The 21,349-nt window shown below is 42.0% G+C and overlaps 1 protein-coding gene across 1 annotated transcript in view; it reads left to right on the top strand.

Annotated features, from left to right (window-relative positions):
* Positions 1-19,022, top strand: part of LOC115192079 (microsomal triglyceride transfer protein) — a 42,584-nt gene extending 23,562 nt beyond the window's left edge. The window contains exons 12-17 of the mRNA XM_029750197.1: positions 6,740-6,837; positions 7,066-7,187; positions 9,594-9,821; positions 10,165-10,289; positions 17,305-17,475; positions 17,623-19,022. Coding sequence (XP_029606057.1) covers positions 6,740-6,837; positions 7,066-7,187; positions 9,594-9,821; positions 10,165-10,289; positions 17,305-17,475; positions 17,623-17,770 — 892 coding nt within the window. The 3' untranslated portion in view covers positions 17,771-19,022. The remainder of the gene's footprint in view (positions 1-6,739; positions 6,838-7,065; positions 7,188-9,593; positions 9,822-10,164; positions 10,290-17,304; positions 17,476-17,622) is intronic.
* Positions 19,023-21,349: the final 2,327 nt, after the last annotated feature.

Here is a 21,349-nt window from a genome sequence, read left to right as displayed (position 1 = left end):
TCATGGGAAAATCAACAGAAATAAGCCAAGACCTCAGAAAACAAATTGTAGACCTCTACAAGTCTGGTTCATCTTTGGGAGCAATTTCCAAATGCCTGAAGGTACCACGTTCATCTGTAGAAACAATAGTACGCAAGTATAAACACCATGGGAACACACATTATGTAGATATATTGAAGCAACATCTCAAGACATCAGTGAGAAAGTTAAAGCTTGGTCGCAAATGGGTCTTCCAAATGGACAATGACCCCAGGCATACTTCCAAAGTCATAGCAAATGGCTTAAGGAAAACAAAGTCAAGGTATTGGAGTGACCATCACAAAGCCCTGGCCTCAATCCTACAGAAAATGTGTGGGCAGAACTGAAAAAGCATGTGCGCGCAAGGAGGCCTACAAATCTGACTCAGTTACACCAGCTCTGTCAGGAGGAATGGGCCAAAATTCACCCAACTTATTGTGGGAAGCTTGTGGAAGGCTACCCGAAACGTTTGACCCAAGTTAAACAATTTAAAGGCAATGCTACAAAATACTAATTGAATGTATGTAAACTTCTGACCCACTGGGAATGTGATCAAAGAAATAAAAGATGAAATAAATCATTCCCTCTACTATTATTCTGACATTTCACATTCTTAAAATAAAGTAGTGATACTAATTGACTTAAGACAGGGAATTTTTACGAGGATTAAATGTCAGGAATTGTGAAAAACTGAGTTTAAATGTGTTTGGCTAAGGTGTACTTCAACTGTATATCGTCATATCGCCCAGCCCAACTGTATTCTATTTTACTATATTTTAGTCAATGCCACTCCGACATTGCTCGTCCTAATATTTATATATTTCTTAGCTCCATTATTTTACTTTTAGATTTGTGTGTATTGTTGTGAATTGTTAGATACTACTGCACTGTTGGAGCTAAGAACACAAGCATTTCGCTACACCCGCAATAATATCTGCTAAATATGTGTATGTGACCATTAAAATTTGATTAGATTTTTACACAATCGCAAAGCCCATAAAATATATTCACAGTTGGTTAGTGTTGGTGGACCATTTCAGATCATCAGTGATGTGTACACCGAGGAACTTGAAGTTTTCCACCTTCTCTACTGAGGTCTCGTCGACGTGGATAGGGGCGTGCTCCCTCTGCTGTTTCCTGAAGTCCACGATCAGCTCCTTCGTTTTGTTGAGGGAAAGGTTATTTTCCTGGCTCCGCCATGTCCCTCACCACCTCCATGTAGGCTGTCTGGTCTTGTTGGTAGTCAGGCCTACTACTGTTGTCTTTTGCAAACTTGATGAGTGAGTTGGAGACGTGCATGGCCACGCAGTCATGGGTGAACATGGAGTACAGGAGGGGGCTGAATAGGCACCCTTGTGGGGCCCCTGTGTTGAGGATCAGTGAAGTGAAAATGTTGTTTCCTACCTTCACCACCTAGGTGCGACCCCGTACAGGGCGGGGTTCAGACCCAGGGCCCCGAGCTTAATGATGAACTTGGAGGACACCATGGTGTTGAAGGCTGAGCTATAGTCAATGAACAGCATTCTGACGTAGGTATTGCTTTTGTCCAGATGGGATAGGGCAGTGTGCAGTGCGATGGCAATTGCATCGTCTGTGGATCTATTTGGGCGGTAAGCAAATTGAAGTGGGTCTAGGGCAGGGGTCACCAACCTTTTTGAAACTGGGTACTGAGTCATACGAAGGGCTACCAGTTTGATACGCTCTTCTGAAATAACAAATTTGCTCAGTTTGCCTTTAGTTATACGTTATTAATAATGATTAATGATACTCATCTATGTAAAGACACTGATCACGTTAATAATTTCTCACAATAATTATCAACAATGACAATAAGGTGGGAAACAGATATCAATATTCAGCACTTTAATCTCAGTAATTGTTACATTTTCAGATGATCACTTACATCACTACATTTCATAGGAAAAATGTCCCATTTTCACTAGCCACTGACAAACCCTTTTTAACAAATCATGAACTATGTTTCAAAAAGTTATCAATTATGTAATGTTAGAAAAACCAACTTATTTTTAAATAAATCTTGTCACATTTTGAACTAATGACCAAATCTGCTGCATTTAACGCACTTTTAAATTGAACACAATTCTTCAATATTTTAATTCAACTTCGCCATGGCACTGCCATGTTGCCACTGACAACATCTGGTATCTGTTTCTTTGTTAGTGGGAAGACTGGCATTGCATGCTGTTCACCAGTGTATTGTAATCTGGTGTGTAACTTGACACTGCAATTGTGAGTCAGTCTTTCAGATGTGCATCAGTGAGGCGTGTTCTGTGTTTGTTCTTGATGAAGTTCATGTCAGAAAGCACTGATTCACAGAGATAGGTTGAACCAAACAGGCTAGCAACCTTCATAGCTGCTGTGCATACTCCACTGTACTTCTCTGTGTCAACAAGGCACCAAAAGTTTGGTGTAGGCTTTGAGGTGGAGGTCATTTTGCAATGTAATGATTTCAATCTCCACCTGTCCAGCATCCAAGTTGAACGTTGCACTTAGTTGCTCAGCAAAGAATGTTGTCCACATTCATGAAAGGATTGGAAATGAATGACACACATGGCTCAAGCTGATGAAGGTCACAAAACCTATTCTCAAACTCTTGCCCAAGTCTGTTTATGACTTCACAGTACTTTTCTGCAACTTTGTCAAATGTCTCAGATGCAGAAGCATTGTCTTTCAGCACCGACTGCACAGAGGGAAAGTGCAGCACCTTTTTTTCTGTAAATCCACACAGAAAATGTTCATCTTAGCTTTAAATGCATTTAAAGCACTTATCAGATCAACAACAGTCTTACCTTTGCCTTGCAGCTTGCAGTTCAAGTCGTTTAGTTTCCCAGTAATGTCCGTCAAAAATGCAAGGTCCACTCTGTGTCCTCTAGCAGTGAGACGTCTTCGCCTTTGGACTGCTTGAACTCTTTGATTTCACCCAAAAGTGACAAAAAACGAAGTAAAACTCGTCCTCTGCTGAGCCATCGGATTTCCGTGTGTAGCAGCAGGTCACCATATTCAGCTGACATCTCCTCCAATAGCACCTTGAAAATCCTGTGCTGTTTTGCTTTGGAGCGGATGTTGTTTATGATTTTTACAATGGGAGTCATCACGTGCTCAAAGTCGATCACTTTTGCACATAACGCCTGCTGGTGAATGATGCAGTGGTAATGCAGAAATTTTGGGAAGTCTGGGTCACTTTTACAGTGAGCGATGAAACCTCTATGTCGGCCGATCATAGCAGGAGCCCCGTCTGTAGTCACCGCTACCAGCTTTTCCAATGGTACCTTTTTCTGCACGAAAAACTCCTTCACCGTGTTATAAATGTCAACTCCCCTTGTAGTTGTCTTTAAGGGCAGTAGTGCCAGGAGTTCTTCTCTTGTGGAGAAATCTTCAAACACCATCCGGATAAAAACTAACAGCTGCGCTATACTGCTGCTGTCCACGGACTCGTCGCACTGGATGCTAAACCAGCTGCACTTCGCCAGAAACTGCATTCAGCGACCACCTTCGCTGCGCCCGCTAGCTTACTCTCCACGAGCACTGTTTTTTTCGAGCGCACAATACTGACCTTTGAACTAGAGTAGGTCAGAGTTCACCTAAACTTATCTAAACTAATGTATAATGAAAATATTTTTAAGATATTGTCATTTTTAAATGTATATAAATGCAAGTGTGATTAAAAAGAATAGCAACAGAATACAATTAAATTTCAGACGCTGCTCACTAGTGAGTTGTGCTATTTTTAGACCAGGCCTGCGGGCGACTCATGTGGTCCCTGGGGGCGACCTGGCGCCCGCGGGCACCGTGTTGGTGACCCCTGGTCTAGGGTGTCAGGTAAGGTGGAGGTGATATGATCCTTAAATAGCCTCTCAAAGAACTTCCTGGTGACAGAAGTGAGTTCTATGGGGCGATAGTCATTTAGTTCAGATACCTTTGTTCCTGTACCAAATAAAGAAATGGTGGACATTTTGAAGCAAGTGGGGACAAAAGACTGGGATAGGGAGAGATTGAATATGTCCGTAAACACTCCGGCACATGCCTTGCGAGGGTTAAACTGCTTAAATGTCTTACTCACATCAGCCATGGAGAACAAGAGCCCACAGTCCTTAGGAGCAGGCTGCGTCAGTGGTACTATGTTATCCTCAAAACGGAGAAGAGGGTGTTTAGCTTGTCTGGGAGCAAGACATTGTGTCTGCGACGTGGCTGGTTTTCCCTTTGTAGTCCGTGATTGTCTGTAGACCCTACCACATAGACCCTGCCACATACGTCTCGTGTCTGAGCGGTTGAATTGCGACTCCACTTTGTCTCTGTATGGACGTTTTGCCCGTTTGATTACCTTATGGAGGGAATAACTACACTGTTTGTATTCCACCATATTCTCAGCCACCTTGCCATGGTGAAATGCGGTGGTTTGTGCTTTCAGGTTTGCGCGAATGCTGCCATTTATCCACGGTTTCTGGTATGCGTAGGTTTAAACACCGTGGGAACAACATCCCCTGTACACTTCCTGATGAACTCAGTCACCTTGCCGTGTAAACGTCAATGTTATTCTCTGAGGCTACCCAGAACATATCCCAGTCCGCGTGATCAAAACAATGTTGAAGCATGGATTCTGATTGGTCAGACCAGCGTTGAATAGACCTTAGCACGGGTACTTCCTGTTTGAGTTTCTGGCTATAGGAAGGGAGGAGCAAAATGCAGTCGTGATCAGATTTGCCGAAGAGAGGGCTGGGGAGGGCCTAGCAGTGATCAGTGCAGTGATCTAATCTTTTTGCTGAGTGAGGACTACAGTCAATTTGTTGATAGATCTTCGGTAGCTTTTTCCTCAAATTTGCATTGTTAAAATCCTCAGCTACAATAAATGCGGCCTCAGGATATGTGGTTTCGTTCGAATAATGTCCAGTGTAGTTCCTTGAGGGCCGTTGTGGTATCGGCTTGAGGGGGAATATACACGGCTGTGACTATGACCGAAGATAATTCTCTTGGAAGGTAATACAGTCAGCATTTGATTTTGACGTATTCTAGGTCGGGTAAACAAAAGGACTTGAGTTTCTGTATGTTATCAGAATCACACCATGAGTAGTTAATTATGAAACATACACCCCTGCCTTTCTTCTTCCCGGTGAGTTCTTTATTCCTGTCTGCGCAATGAACTGAGAACCCAGCTGGCTGTGTGGATGGGGAGAGTATATCCCGAGAGAGCCATGATTCCATGAAACAGAGTATGTTGCAGTCCCTGATTGTCTTTCTGGAAGGAGATCCTCACCCTGAGCTCGTATACTTTATTGTCCAGAGACTGAACATTAGCGAGTAATATACTCGGAAGCGGTGGAGGGTGTGCCCGCCACCTGAGTCGGACTAGAAGTCCACTCCGAATTCCTCTTCTCCGCCGGCGGTGTCTTGGAGCAGCCACTGGGATAGGTTCAATTGCCCTGGGGGTTACGAACTCAGGATCCAATTCTTCTGATGGCCTAGCTAATGGATGACTTAGCTAGCTAGCTAGCTTTATCTCCCCAGAGACCCCCCCCCCTCGGCCTTGGTCTTGACTCGGACTTGATTTGCTCCGGTATTGGTCTTGAATCCGTCTCGCTTTAGGTGGTCTCGAATACAACACTGCCTACTACCATACCCTGTTCAAAGGCACTTAAATATTTTGTTGCCTATTCACTCTCTGAATGGCACACATACACAATCCATGTCTCAATTGTCTCAAGGCTTAAACATTATTCTTTAATCTGTCTTCTCCCCTACATCTACACTGATTGGGACATCAATAAAGGATCATAGCTTTAACCTGGATTCACCTGGTCTGTCTATGTCATGAAAAGAGCATAGTGTTCATAATGTTTTGTACACTCCATGTATTTATATTTATTATGGATCTCCATTACTCTTCCTGGGGTCCAGCAAAATGAAAGCAGTTTATGCAATTTTAAAAACATTACAATACATTCACAGATTTCACAACACACTGTGTGCCCTCAGGCTACTCCACCACTACCACATATCTACAGTACTAAATCCATGTATAGTGTGTGTGTTTGTGTGCCAATGTTTGTGTTGCTTATTGTTGTCTTGTGTATTGAAGTAGTCAAAAGTTTAGTATTTGATCCCATATTCCTAGCACAAATGATCCACCACACAAAGGACATCCAGCCAACTTTACACAACTGTGATAGACATTGGAGTCAACATGGCCAGTATTTGGTCCCATATTCCTAGCACACAATGATTGCATCAAGCTTGTGACTCTACAAACATGTTGGATACATTTGCTGGTTGTTACATATTATTGTGTGCCCAATAGAAATGGGTAAATAATGTATTTTGTCATTTTGAAGTCACTTTTAAATAAGAATACAATATGTTTCTAAACACTTCTACGTTAATGTAGATTCTAGCGTGATTACGGATAATCTTGAATGAATCGTGAATAATGATGAGTGAGTTAAAGTTATGGATGCACAAATATCATACCCCAAAGACATAACCTCTCACCATTTCAATAAAAGGCGAGGTTAGCATTTTGGGTGGGTATGATATTTATGCCTCTAACTTTCTCACTCATCATTACAATTCATTCAGAATTATCCGTAATCATGCTAGCATCCACGTTAATGTAGAAGTATTATATTCTTATTTACAATAAAAGTGACTCCAAAATGACACAATGCATTATTTACCATTTATTTCTATTGGTCGCTACAATTTCCAGCAAAATTCTACGGAAAGCCATGAAGGACATGATCTCCCACAACTATGACCGCTTCTCCAAGGTTGGGTCATCCTCTGCTTTCTCTGGCTTCATGGCACGTAAGTGGCCCCCACCTTTCTCCTGTTCAATATAAATGAAAAAGTACTTTCCACATGAAGGATTTTTTTTGTACATTTTAAAGAATAATCGATACAGCTATGTGATATAATCATATATGGATAAAGTTCATAGTCTTGTTGATTAGTCATTGCTGCCATGAGGCACAGTCACAGGTGCCATTTTATGTACTGTATAATTATGTTTATAACTAAATCAACTTCCTGCAGGTACCGCTGATGCCACTACCACCTACAGTCTGGACATTCTATACTCTGGCTCTGGAGTCCTCAGGAGGAGCAACATGAACATCTATGGAGCCAGTAATGGCGCCCTGCTACATGGCCTCCAGGTAACGAGAATGAATTTGTGAATTGATAATGAAGAAATGATTATATTTACAGTGCCTTCATAAAGTATTCCAGGGTTCGCACAAGGTGTTTGAGGTGCTGAAAGTACTTGAGTTTGGCACTCTGACATTCAAGTACTGGAATACCTTAAATCAGACATTTTCTCAAGTTGGTAGTTGAAAATACTTGAATTAAAATGAGAAGAGAACAGAAGATGATCAAATATGTTAATATGAGATATGATCTAATTTCCATGCAGACTGGTTGCCAGGCGAGCTCACTCATTCCACCCACACTGTCGCCAGACAGCTACAGAACTGACTGATTAGGCGCTGCCAAAGGTCAATTTGATAGCTAAAATGCCGGGCAAATGTAGCTATTATAATGAATAATCCTTCCACGCAGGATATTGATGTTTATGAATGGGGTTTGCCAGACCCAACCAGGTGGAGGGTAAACACCATTTACGCACCTTTTTATTTGTGAAATAGCGTTTACGCACCTTTTTATTCCGTTAATTATTGTTTACCCATTTATTATTGCGTTCCCAGCATTGATCGACGCTCAGGAGGCTTCTTGATCTGAGTTCTTATCATGCCTACCTCTGCGAACGACTGGAATCATGAGTAATTCATGTATGCTCATTATGTTTGCCTTTTCCCCCGGAATTGGCTTGTTGGCAGCGCATTAATTCACTACTCTGTCCAACGGGAAACTCCGCCCAGGACATAGAAAGGTGAAATGAACTAGCTCACCAGAGACCTACAGTAGCAAGTGGCAGAGAGACGCCGTTGACAGTCAGAATTTTTTTTACATCCCTCGTCTCCTGCCGTGTCAACAGATATCCCCCAAACAAAACCCCCCTGACACCTGGAGAATGAGTGTACAACTGGTAAATAGTCACAGATATTTCAGTCAGTTAGGTATCTCAAGGGCTGACTATTAGCCAGGTATCTAGCTATAACTATACTGAACAAAAATATCAACTCAACATGTAACAATTTTCAACAATTTTACAGTTCATATAAGGAAATCAGTCAATTGAAATACATTTGTTAGGCTCTAATCTATGGATTTGCACTGCTTCTTGACACAATGCCCATCTAACCCGGAAGCCAGCCGCACCAATGTGTCGGAGGAAACACCGTACACCTGGTGACCTGGTCAGCGTGCACTGCGCCCGGCCCGCCACAGGAGTCGCTAGTCCGCGATGAGACAAGGATATCCCTGCCGGCCAAACCCTCCCTAGCCCGGATGAAGCTGGGCCAATTGTGCGCCGCCCCATGGGCCTCCCAGTCGCGGCCGGTTGCGACAGAGCCTGGGCTCAAACCCAGAATCTCTGGTGGCACAGCTAGCACTGCGATGCAGTGCCTTAGACCACTGCACCACCCGGGAGGCCTAATTGTCATTTTTTTTGTCAACGACCTACATAAAAGACTCTGTCAAAGTGGGGGGGGGGGGATTCTAACATTTGTAAACACAGAAATAATATGAAAAATAAAACACTAATATATCTTCATTAGATAAGTAATCAACTCCCTGAATCAGTACATATTAGAATCACCTTGGGCAGCGATTACAGCTGTGTGTCTTTCTGGGTAAGTCTCGAAGAGCTTTCCACACCTGGATTGTGCAACATTTTCCCATTTATTCTTTTCAAAATTCATTTTGGTTGTTGATCATTGGTTGTCTAGCATTTTCAGCTCTTGCCATAGATTTTGAAGCAGATTTAAGCCAAACGTAACTTAGCCACTCAGGAACATTCACTGTCTTTTTGGTAAGCAACTCCATTGGAGATTTGGCCTTTTTAGGTGTTTTAGGTTATTGTCCTGGTGAAAGGTGAATTTCATCTTCCAGTGTCTGTTGGAAAGGTTTCCCCCTCAAACCAGGTTTTCCTCTAGGAAAATGCAGTTTCTGACGTTTTTTAATTATTTTTGGAATAGAAATATTCCAAAACATGCATCCTGTATGCAACAAGGCACTTAAGTAATACTGCAAAAAAACTGCAAAGGAATACACTTTTTTGGCCTAACTGCAAAGCCTTAATGTATGGGGAAAACAAAACACATCACTGAGTAACTGCCTCATTTTCAAGCATGGTGGTGGCTGCATCATGGTATGGGTATGTTTGACATCGGCAGAACTGTGAAGGTTTTTAGGATAAAAAGAAAAGCGATGGCTTTAAGGACAGGCAAAATCCTAGAGGAAAATCTGCTTCAATCTGCTGCAATTTACCAGACACTGCAATTTACCTTTCAAAAGGACAATAACCTACAACACAAGGCCAAATCTACATTGGAGTTGCTTACCAAGAAGACAGTGAATGTTCCTGAGTGGCCAAGTTACAGTTACAGCCGACTTGTTGACAGTTAGGATCTGACTGCCATATTTGATCTCTCGCTGTCCAGGTGGCGATTGAGGCCCAAGGCATGGAGTCCCTGATCGCGGCCAAGCCGGACGAAGGTGAGGAGGACCTGGAGTCCTTCGCTGGGATGTCGGCCCTGCTCTTCGACGTCCAGCTGCGGCCTGTGACCTTCTTCAAGGGCTACAGTGACCTCATGTCCAAGATGTTCTCCATGTCCGGCGAGCCCATGAACGTGGTAAAGGGCCTGATCCTGCTCACTGACCACTCCCAGGTTGGTACCCTTAAATCAATTAATCAACCAACCAATCAGTCAATCGATCAATCAAACTTTATTTAAAATGTATTTTTTTAATGACAACACACAAATTAACTTGTTCTTCTGTATCATATAAAGTTGCTGATACCTCAGACATTTTTAACAAATCTCTTCATATAGACTCAGAAACTATTATAGGTGTTGGTATCCGCCTAGGCCACATTTTGGTTGTCAGTGCCTTCTTCAGCCACTTGGTTTCAAACCATTCTGACACTAGCACTCACTGGCCCGTACGGTCAAGCAGCTATTGTGTTTTCACTCCTGTTTTCTCATTCTCTCTTCTCCTACATCATTTCAGGTCATCCAGCTTCAGTCTGGGCTGAAGGCCAATGCCGAGTTCCAGGGTGGCTTGGCCATCGACATCTCAGGAGGCATGGAGGTCAGCCTATGGTACAGGGAGTCAAAGACCAGCGTCAACAACAAGTAGGGAACCTGGGTTCAATAGTGATGGGCAGGATGATAACAAAAATACGTTTTCAATTTGATCATTCTCGTATGTTGCCTGAATGTACTCAGTCATGCTTATCGTTGTCTACCTTTTGTCACGATCATGACAAAAGGTAGACATCTTTTTGGTGGGCTCGGATTTGAGAAAAAGGCCAAGATTCAATCCAATGCGTGTTATAGAACAACTGAATTTTAAAGGTAAGTTATGCTTAAGCCGACATGCACAACATTTATAAACTCAATTGGTAATACATGATTGACAATGGTGAGGTTTGACGTTAACTACACAATTTAAAATGACGACTGATTCATTTCATACACTTATTCATAGAGCATGCTCGTGAATGGTGACGTGACTATTCTTGTCTCATCAGATATATGTAAAGGTGACATTTCATTCAGCTCTAGATTAGAGTAGTTGACTGAATGATGCTTGCTGTCAATGCAAACACGATAGCCATTTCAACCAGAGAACATCAATCAATCAAATGTATTTATGAAGCTCTTTTTACATCAGCCGATGTCACAAAGTGCTGTACAGAAACCCAGCCTAAAACCCCAAACAGCAGGCAATGCAGATTAAGAATAACGGGGGCTAGGAAAAACTCCCTAGAAAGGCAGTAGCCTAGGAAGAAACCAAGAGAGGAACCAGGCTCTGGGTGGTGGCCAGTCCTCTTCTGGCTGTGCCGAGATTATAACAGTACATGGCCAAGATGTTCAAACGTTCATAGATGACCAGCAGGGTCAGATAATAATAATCACAGTGGTTGTAGAGGGTGCAACAGGACAGCACTTCAGGAATAAATGTCAGTTGGCTTTTCATAGCCGATCATTCAGCGTTAGAAATGGCAGGTGCGGTAGAGAGAGTCCAAAACAGCAGGTCCGGGACAAGGTAGCATGTCCAGTGAACAGGTCTGGGTTCCATAGCCGCAGGCAGAACAGTTGAAACTGGCCAGGAGGAGATGAGAGACGGAATACTTAAATTCACACAGGACACCGGATGAGACAGGAGAAATACTCCAGATATAAGACTGACCCTAGCCCCCCGACACAAACCATTGCAGCATAAATACTGGAGGCTGAGACACTGTGGCCCTGTCCCACGATACCCAGGCAGGGCCAAACAGGCAGGATATAACCCCACCCACTTTGCCAAAGCACAGCCCCCACACCACTAGAGAGATATCTTCAACCACCAACCTACTACCCTGAGACAAGGCCGAGTATAGCCCACGAAGATCTCCCCCATGGCACGAGCCTGAGGGGGGCGCCAACCCGGACGGGCAGATCACATCAGTGACTTAACCCACTAAAGTGACGCATGGAAGAGCACCAGTAAGCCAGTGACTCAGACCCCGTAATAGGGTTTGAGGCAGAGAATCCCAGTGGAGAGAGGGGAACCGGCCAGGCAGAGACAGCAAGGGCGGTTCGTCGCTCCAGTGTCTTTCTGTTCACCTTTACACCCCTGGGCCAGACTACACTCAATCATAGTACCTACTGAAGAGATGAGTCTTCAATAAAGACTTAAAGGTTGAGACCGAGTCTGCGTCTCTCACATGGATAGGCAGACCATTCCATAAAAATGGAGCTCTATATGAGAAAGCCCTGCCTCCAGCTGTTTGATTAGAAATTCTAGGACAGTAAGGAGGCCTGCGTCTTGTGACCGTAGCGTGTATGTACGGCAGGACCTAATCGGAAAGATAGGGAGGAGCAAGCCCATGTAATGCTTTGTAGGTTAGCAGTAAAACCTTGAAATCAGCCCTAGCTTTAACAGGAAGCTAGTGTAGAGAGGCTAGCACTGGAGTAATTTGATCACATTTTTGGGTTCTAGTCAAGATTCTAGCAGCCGTGTTTAGCACTAACTGAAGTTTATTTAGTGCTTTATCCGAGTAGTCGGATCCATCATTTTTGGACAGAAAGTTTTTTTTTTGCAATGTTACGAAGATGGAAAAAAAGCTGTCCTTGAAATATCCTTTGTTAGTCAAAAGAGAGATCAGGGTCCATAGTAACGCCGAGGTCCTTCACAGTTTTATTTGAGACGACTGTACAACCATCAAGATTAATTGTCAGATCCAACAAAATATCTCTTTGTTTCTTGGGACCTAGAACTAGCATTTCTGTTTTGTCTACGTTTTTAAAAGTAAAAGATTTTCTGCCATCCACTTCCTTATGTCTGAAACACAGGCTTCCAGGGAAGAGAATTTTGGGGCTTCACCATGTTTAATCGAAATATACAGCTGTGTATCGTCCGCATAGCAGTGAAAGTTAATATTATGTTTCCGAATGACATCACCAAGAGGTAAAATATATAGTGAAAACAACAGTGGACCTAAAACGGAACCTTGAGGAACACCGAAATGTACAGTTGATTTGTCAGAAGACAAACCATCCACAGAGACAAACTGATATCTTAAGGTGGTAATTTACCACCTTCATGAGTGCAATCTCAGTGCTATAATGGGGTCTAAAACCAGACTGAAGTGTTTCGTATACATTGATTGTCTTCGGGAAGGCAGTGAGTTGCTGCACAACAGCTTTTTCAACAGTTTTTGAGAGGAATGGGAGATTCGATATAGGTCAATAGTTTTTTATATTTTCTGGGTCAAGGTTTGGCTTTTTCAAGAGGGGCTTTATTACTGCCACTTTTAGTGAGTTTGGTACACATCCGGTGGATAGGGAAGCGTTTATTATGTTCAACATAGGGGAAGGCCAAGCACAGGAAGCAGCTCTTTCAGTAGTTTAGTTGGAATAGGGTCCAGTATGCAGCTTGAAGGTTTAGAGGCCAAGACTATTTTCATCAATGTGTCAAGAGATATAGGATTAAAAAACTTAAGTGTCTCCCTTGATCCTAGGTCCTGGCATTGTTGTGCAGACTCAGGACAACTAAGCTTTGGAGAAATACGCAGATTTAAAGAGGAGTCTGTAATTTGCTTTCTAATGATCCTGATCTTTTCCTCAAAGAAGTTAATGAATTTATCACTGCTTAAGTGAAAGCCATCCTCTCTTGGGGAATGCTGCTTTTTAGTTAGGTTTACGACAGTATCAAAATTAAATTTAGAATCGTTCTTATTCTCATCAATTAAGTTGGAAAAATAGGATGATCGAGCAGCAGTGAGGGCTCTTCGATACTGCACGGTACTGTCTTTCCAAGCTAGTCGGAAGACTTCCAGTTTGGTGTGGCGCCATTTCCGTTCCAATTTTCTGGAAGCTTGCTTCAGGGCTCAGGTATTTTCTGTATTCCAGGGAGCTAGTTTCTTATGACAATTTTTTTTTGTTTTTAGGGGTGCGACTACATCTAGGGTACTACGCAAGGTTAAATTTACTTCCTCAGGTGGTTAACTGATTTTTGTACTCTGACGTCCTTGGGTAGGTGGAGGGAGTCTGGAAGGGCATCCAGGATTCTTTGGGTTGTCCGATAATTTATAGCATTTTGATGATCCTTGGTTGGGGTCTGAGCAGATTATTTATTGCGATTGCAAACGTAATAAAATGGTGGTCTGATCTTCCAAGATTATGAGGAAAAACATTAAGATCCACAATATTTATTCCACGGGAGAAAACTAGGTCCAGAGTATGACTGTGGCAGTGAGTAGGTCCGGAGACATGTTGGACAAAACCCACTGAGTCGATGATGGCTTCGAAAGCCTTTTGGAGTGGGTCTGTGGACTTTCCCGTGAAATTTGCTATCGTAAATGTTAGCAACACCTCTGCCTTTGCGGGATGCGCAGGGGATATGGTCACTAGTGTAACCAGGTGAGCCCTCATTTAACGCAGTAAATTCATCAGGCTTAAGCCATGTTTCAGTCAGGGCAATCACATCAAGATTATGATCAGTGATTAGTTCATTGACTATAACTGCCTTGGAAGTGAGGGATCTAACATTAAGTAGCCCTATTTTGAGATGTGAGATCACAATCTCTTTCAATAATGACAGGAATGGAGGAGGTCTTTATTCCAGTGAGATTGCTAAGGCGAACACCTCCAGACACGGTCTCAATGGGGATAGCTGAGCTGACAACACTGACTGGGCTTATGGCAGACTCCACTAAGCTGGCAGGGTGGCTAACAGGGTGCATGCCAGGCAGCAGGCTATCTCATTGTGGAGCTAGACAGGGCTCTAACTCTTCTATGTTCATAGATAAGATGAGAGCACCCCTCCAGCTAGGATGGAGTTCATCACTCCTCAGCAGGCCAGGCTTGGTCCTGTTTGTGTGTGAGTCCCAGAAAAAGGGCCAATTTATCTACAAATTCTATCTTTTGGGAGGAGCAGAAAACAGTTTTCAACCAGCGATTGAGTTGTGAGACTGCTGTAGAGCTCATCACTCGCCCTAACTGATCCAGTAGATATTAATGTGACATCATGCAGTGATAAAATGGAGATAGAATTGTTAGAATCTAGATGGGTGCTTTACAGTTTCAAGGCTTTACAGGAATCAGGGACCATATTCATAAAGGGCCTGATTTTAGTAAATGTACACCTTTTCCTTCGCACGCCTTTCCTACGCACTTCTCAGAAGTTGGTATTCAGACTTACCTGGTGTGTAACAGGCTTTGCAGGCTTGGTTCCCTTTTGTGCGATGAATCAATTTGAATTCAACTGCTGAAACACTCCCGCTGGCCAACAGATTTTCTCTTGGAGTTTTCATTCAATAGGGTTCAATAGGGTTCATTTACATTTATCTAAAGCCATCCCTTTAAATTTGGTGTACCTTTTTAATTAGAATTTTCTCGACAGACTCAGTAGAATGTATGGAGAGATCGGTTCAGAGTATTAGGGATCAATGAAAGAAAACCATGTAAATACACACATATTCATCTCCTTTTAAGCACCAATTGGTAGATGAAAGAAATACTCTGATCTTGTATATCACTTAGGGTTAGGAAATTATTTATGAATAAGACAGAAAAAAATGGTTTGGACAGCCTTTTAGGCAGAAAATATATTGGTGAATCAAAAATACAGTGGTTTGATTCATCCTGAAAGTTGGCATATTCAATTGTTAAATCCCTGAAATATTGGAAGGTGAGAAAAGTGTACAATTGGTGTTGAACAGTAGTCGTAAAAATCTACCCTAATAATCCTCACTAATCATGGAACTGTGATGAAGACGGTCCAGTCATCGTGAGCCAGGCTCCAGGTTTTAACTGCTGGTCTGCGTTCCAGAATGATTCAAATAGGCTACATGTCCCAAATTATTGCACAACTTGTAATATGTTAGCTTAATATGATCCACTATTGCTAGCGATCCTCAGGAACAGCCACGCTAATGTGATTCAGGAAAGATGGGTAAACTAACGATGTAATGGAATGATACAAAATGTAAGAAAACGAATACTAAAGTCAGTGACCGTTATGAATGTATGTAGGTAGAACTGATGGTGGCTACCGATGGTGGCTACCGATGGTGGCTACCGATGGTGGCTACCGATGGTGGCTACCGATGGTGGCTACCGATGGTGGCTACCGATGGTGGCTACCGATGGTGGCTACCGATGGTGGCTAATATTTTACACAATACAAATTGTAAAAAATACAGTGAAAGGTATATTATAATATATATATATTATAACATTTTTGAAATCATAAATCAACTCAGTAGGTTTGGCACTATACTGTAATTTGCGCATGGCTACAGAAGCCTATAGCTGGGTCTCCAAATTTCATCCTAAGTTTAAGGCCAGCATTTCATCAACTTCACTGTGGAAAAGGTGATATGTTGATATGCTTCAGTTTGCTGCCAAATGACTTGTTTTGCATTTGTCTCCAGCGTTCATAAGGTAAAATATATCTAAAACAAGTGTCATTTATATTTACAATCCACTTATCCAAATGGTTTACTCATTTACCTAGCTCTTATCAATAGCTCTTAACAATTTCTGTAAATTACAGTGCATGGACAACGGTGTTAATTTTTTCACAAAGAATTAAGTAGATGTTCCACATGGAACCGACAGATTCCTCAACCTTATTCATCATTTCATCGTGCATAAAGGTGGTAAAGGTCAGAATACAGTGTAGACACACCTCCGCCACACCTTCATTTCTTTGATCTAAACCCCAAACAAATAACGGGTGAATAACATGCTATTCTAATGCTAACCCTCATTTAAAGGTCGCAACACGCATAGAGAGGAAAGTGCATAAAAGGGAATTACGTTCCATTTACACATGCTTAACTCTGGTCGGAATTCCCCCCAAAGCGTCTCAGACTAGGATAGGTCTCCCCTGTCCATGTTGTAATCTTATTCAAAAAGGCAAAACTGATCCTAGATCAGCAATCCTACCATGAGGCATTTAATTCCAGTGCTTGAATCACCTATTTGAGCCTAATGCTCTTGTCTCGACAATGTCAAGTTGTGTCTAGTCAAAATTATGTTACCCAAGATCTGATTTGGTTGGTCTGATCTTAGTGCCATTGGGATTGTTCCTTCAAATATACTAGTTGAAGAAATGAAATTAGCTTGATTCATGACTTCCTATACTTGGAACACTGATCCAGATCCTGTAGATAGACTCCTGCTGCTTTCTTGGTTTTTGTTTTGCAATGGCATTTTAGATGGCATTCTGTGTTGGCTCAAAGTCAATGAGGGGAATGGCAGAGGCAGGTGTATGGATCAGGGGCAGTCATAATGTACCTCCTCTCCTCTGATAATAGACCAGCAGGCTATCTATAGGAGCAGAACAAACATCTTTGCCAAGGCATGCTTCCACAGACAGACAGACATACAGGTTTTTCAGATGGCTTGGCAGTGGCCATTTTGATTAGAAATTTTAAGCAGACTAATATGACGATAGCGGTTTCATATTCAGCCATTCTCAAATTTGTAAGAGATTTTGTCACACCTCTGTCCACCATCAGTCACCACTTGTTCATTTTATGTTGAGTTAAAAGGCATTTTACTGGTCAAAGACTTTTAAAATGCAATTGAATCTTAATTTGAGAAAATGAACAATTTATTCTCATCCACCCATGAGTGTGTCTATTTTCAGGGGAGCCATGGTGGTGACTGGGAATGTGACCGTGGACATGGACTTTGTGCGCACTGGGATGGAGGTGAGCTTTGAGACAGAGGCGTCTCTAGACTTTATCACCACGGTCCAGTTCTCGGAGTACCCTTTCCTGGTGTGCATGCAGATGGACAAGACCGCCTTACCCTTCAGGTAGGCCAGGGCTAAGACCAATTGCAGCCTAGTGAATTCTACATTGTATTTTCAGTGAATTATGAAGGAGTTAATGGCTCATTATAATCCCACTCTGTGCTGTCTCTGATTACATAGCTCATGAATTGACATGGTCCCTTATTGCAGTGAGTCCCTAACAAAATACGAGAGCCTGCCATCGGGGAAGAGCTACGTGTCGCGCAGGGGCCACAAGCAGCTGTTGCCTGGCTCAGAGTTCCCTCTCCACCAGGAGAACTCCAACATGTGCAAGAGGGTGTTTGACTCAGACTGGTAGTCTTCTCCGGGTCAATCCATCAGTAAGAAGATGGAAGATCTTTTGCTGAGTGTGGAGAGTTATGGGCCAACAACTCTATTTTGTTATTACGTCAGTGTAAACAGCGTGTTGTATGAGGCAGATAAATGGACGTTAGCTAGCTAAGATATGATCATTGTAAAATGTGTGCCTTTTTTGTTGATCTGATTGGAAAATGGGCAAATTTTTTCAGCGCTTACATCAGAGTTCAGTTTACTGAAAAATTGCTAACTAGAGGCTAACTTGCTAGCTGTTTACTACTATTTATCTCCCTTTCGATCCCACAACACAATGCGTTATTTACAGTGTGACAATAGTGGAATAAGGTTATTCTTTTAATGAGTCCTACTTGAAATTCTGTCTGGAGAGTTATTTATTATTATTTTTTTAAAGCTATCCAGGAACACCTACTGTATCACACCACAGGCAAAAAACATGAAATTGAGTTTTTTATTATTTTATTTTTTTTACAACATAAACATGTTTACATTTTTAATTCAAAGTTTTTATTTCAAATCAGGAATTTCTCTGGTGACTTTATGAATTTGTTTGCATATCTATTTATATGGGTAGATGAGTATCATATACATTATGTGGTATATACCCAATATAGCTAAGTGATACAACACCATATTCACCTATGTAAATATGGTACATAGCATTGGGTGAGTTGATGCTATAGTTGAATTTACATACATGCTCACATTACAGTTTCTAGTTTGTTTGTTTAATTGAATACATGAATGTGGTTTCCAAGGCTACAGAGATTGAATTACACTAAAGTCATTGCGTAACAATGTAAAATAATGTATACATTACTTGATTCACTCTGTAACAAGCTTGAAGGAGCTGTTACATGAGACCAGATAACGCAGGGTTAATTTATTGAATTCATTTCTATGATTTTAACTTCTGGATGTTTAACATGTATATCAATAGGAAAATGTATGATGAATTTATTTACATTTGTAATTGTATTTACATAATTTGGTTCTGTATCCCTAAGAAATGTGACTTGATATTATAATTATTACATTAAACCTTTGATATATTTTTTTGTACCATAGTTTGAGATTAGTTTGTTAGGTTTGTTCTTGACCAACAACAAAGAGTGCACTGGAACCACTATGCCCCATTGGCTTGTAAGTGTATAAGAAATTGTACATACAGTATGCAGTGCTTTTCTGGCATTACACTAGTGTAAGATTATTTTCAATAAAGATATGAAAAACAATTTCCATTCTGGTTGTCTTTTGACCTTTCCCACTAACATTACTGACCTGCACATGGCCGTTGTGCCTACTTGGTTAAGCTATCAGAACACTGGCTTACCTGACATGTCTTTTAGATAATAATAGATTTTCTGTGTGGCTTGTTCAGGTTGACAATTTTAACGCATGTCAATCATAGTAGAAAGTTATGGCAAGATGTATAGTACATAAGGGATATTTACAGATAGTGCCTTCAGAAAGTATTCATACCCCTTGATTTATTCCACATTTTCTTGTGTTACAGCCAGAATTGAGAATGGATTAAATATTTTTCTCTCTCACCCATCTACACACAATACCTCATAATGACAAAGTGAAAACCTGTTTTAAAACATTTCTGCAAATGTATTGAAAATGAAATATAAATTATCAAATTTACATAAGTATTCATGCCCCTTTGCTATGACACTTCAAATTGAGCTCCAGTGCATCCAATTTCCTTTGATCATCCTTGAGATGTCACTACAACTTGATTGGAGCCCACCAGAAACTATACCATGAACTCCAAGGGACTGTCTGTAGATCTGCAAGATGATAGAATTGTGATGAGGCATATATCTGGGGTATAAAACCATCTATAGAGTTTCCAAAAGCACAGTGGTCTCCATCATTGTGAAATTGAAAAAATATGGAACTACCCAGACTTTGCCTAGAGCTGGCCGTCCGACCAAACTGAGCAACCGGACATGAAGGACCTTGGTCAGGGAGGTGACCAAAAACCCAATGACAACTCTGCCAGAACTAGAGAGTGCTTTGGCAGAGAAGGGAGAACCTGCCAGAAAAACAACAGTCTCTACAGCACTTCACCAATCTGGACTTTATGGGGGAGTGGCCAGACGGAAGCCACTCCTGTGAAAAAGGCACATGACAACAGTTTGCAAAAAGGCACGTGAAAGACTCCAAGCATAAGGCAAAAAATTCTGTGGTCTGATGAGACAAATATTACGCTGTGGCATGAATGCAAAGCTATGTCTGGAGAAAGCCAGGCACAGCTCATCACCCATCTAACACCAACCCTAACGTGAAGCATGGGGATGCTTTTCAGGGGCAGAGACGGGCAAGGATAGAGGGGACAAATAACGGAGCCAAATACAGGCAAATCCTTAATGAGAACCAGCTTCAGAGTGCACAGGAAGATTTACATTCCAACTGGACAATGACCTCAAGCATACAGCCAAAGCAATGCTGGAATGGCTTCAGAACAAGAATGTGAAAGTCCTTGAGTGGCCCAGCCAAAGCCCAGACCTGATTCCCATTGAAAATCTGTGGAAAGATTTGAAGATTGCTATTCACCTCCCTCCCCTGTTAACAGAGCTTGAGAAAATCTGCAAGGAAGAATGGGAGAAATTCAGGCTTTAACACAGCAAAATGTGGAATAAGTCAATAGGTAGGAATACTTTCTGAAGGCAATGTAATGTTTAACCACAGGATATGGTTAAAAATAATTTCACAAGCCTATTAACGTTGCACTTTAGTAATGATTTATAGTATAAAAAAAACATCAAACGTGGGAAACCAAGTCCTGTTATGTTTTTAACACTTTGTGTTGATGGCATGTAGCATAAGCAAAGTATGTCAACCAGGGGAGAGCATTGATTCTGAATCCCAAATTGACCCCTAACCCCTACAGCAGGCGGTCCTGTCAATCTGAGATATACAGTAAGCATCATTGAAATCGCTTCATCTTGCTTTATGATTGGCTGGGTGAAAATGTCGCCATCTCACCTCCACCTATCCAATCCTGTCAGATCTATGGAGTGGCTAGGGATTAAGGGCCAGGGGTTGATTTGGAATTTAGCATGCCGTGAGTGAGTGTGTGAAGGAGCACTGAATGAGTAGTGCACCCATTTGCTGACCCAGGTGAGGCAATAAATCGTGTCTGGCCTTGTGTCGCAGTTGTGACATCAGAGCCCTCGGTTGGCATCCAAGCACAACATCAGGGCCTTATAGGAGATTCTTTAGGAAGTACAGAGAGCAGCTGGGAGAGAGGGGTTGTCTGCCAGTCTCACTGCCTCCATGGCAATGATGTAAACACACCAGCAAACTGTCAGGTTGAACTTAAGCCCGGGCCGGGTGAGGTTTCATGGCCATCAGAAAGCTAACCTTGCACCCTTCGGCAGACTCCAACACGTTTATGTGTCTCTCCAAGTAAATCAATTTGCTCCTCTTGTTTTTCTCGGGATACATTTTTTCAGGAGCAGATTCAGTAGAGCAGAAAGTTGCTAAAAAGGGTTGGGGGGACATCATATTTCCAGCAACAGAAATTATACAAATTGACCAGAAAAACACT

The sequence above is a fragment of the Salmo trutta genome, chromosome 4 (genome assembly GCF_901001165.1).
Source record: "Salmo trutta chromosome 4, fSalTru1.1, whole genome shotgun sequence".
Classification (NCBI taxonomy): Eukaryota; Metazoa; Chordata; class Actinopteri; order Salmoniformes; family Salmonidae; genus Salmo; species Salmo trutta.
This window is presented reverse-complemented; position numbering and strand designations above follow the sequence as displayed.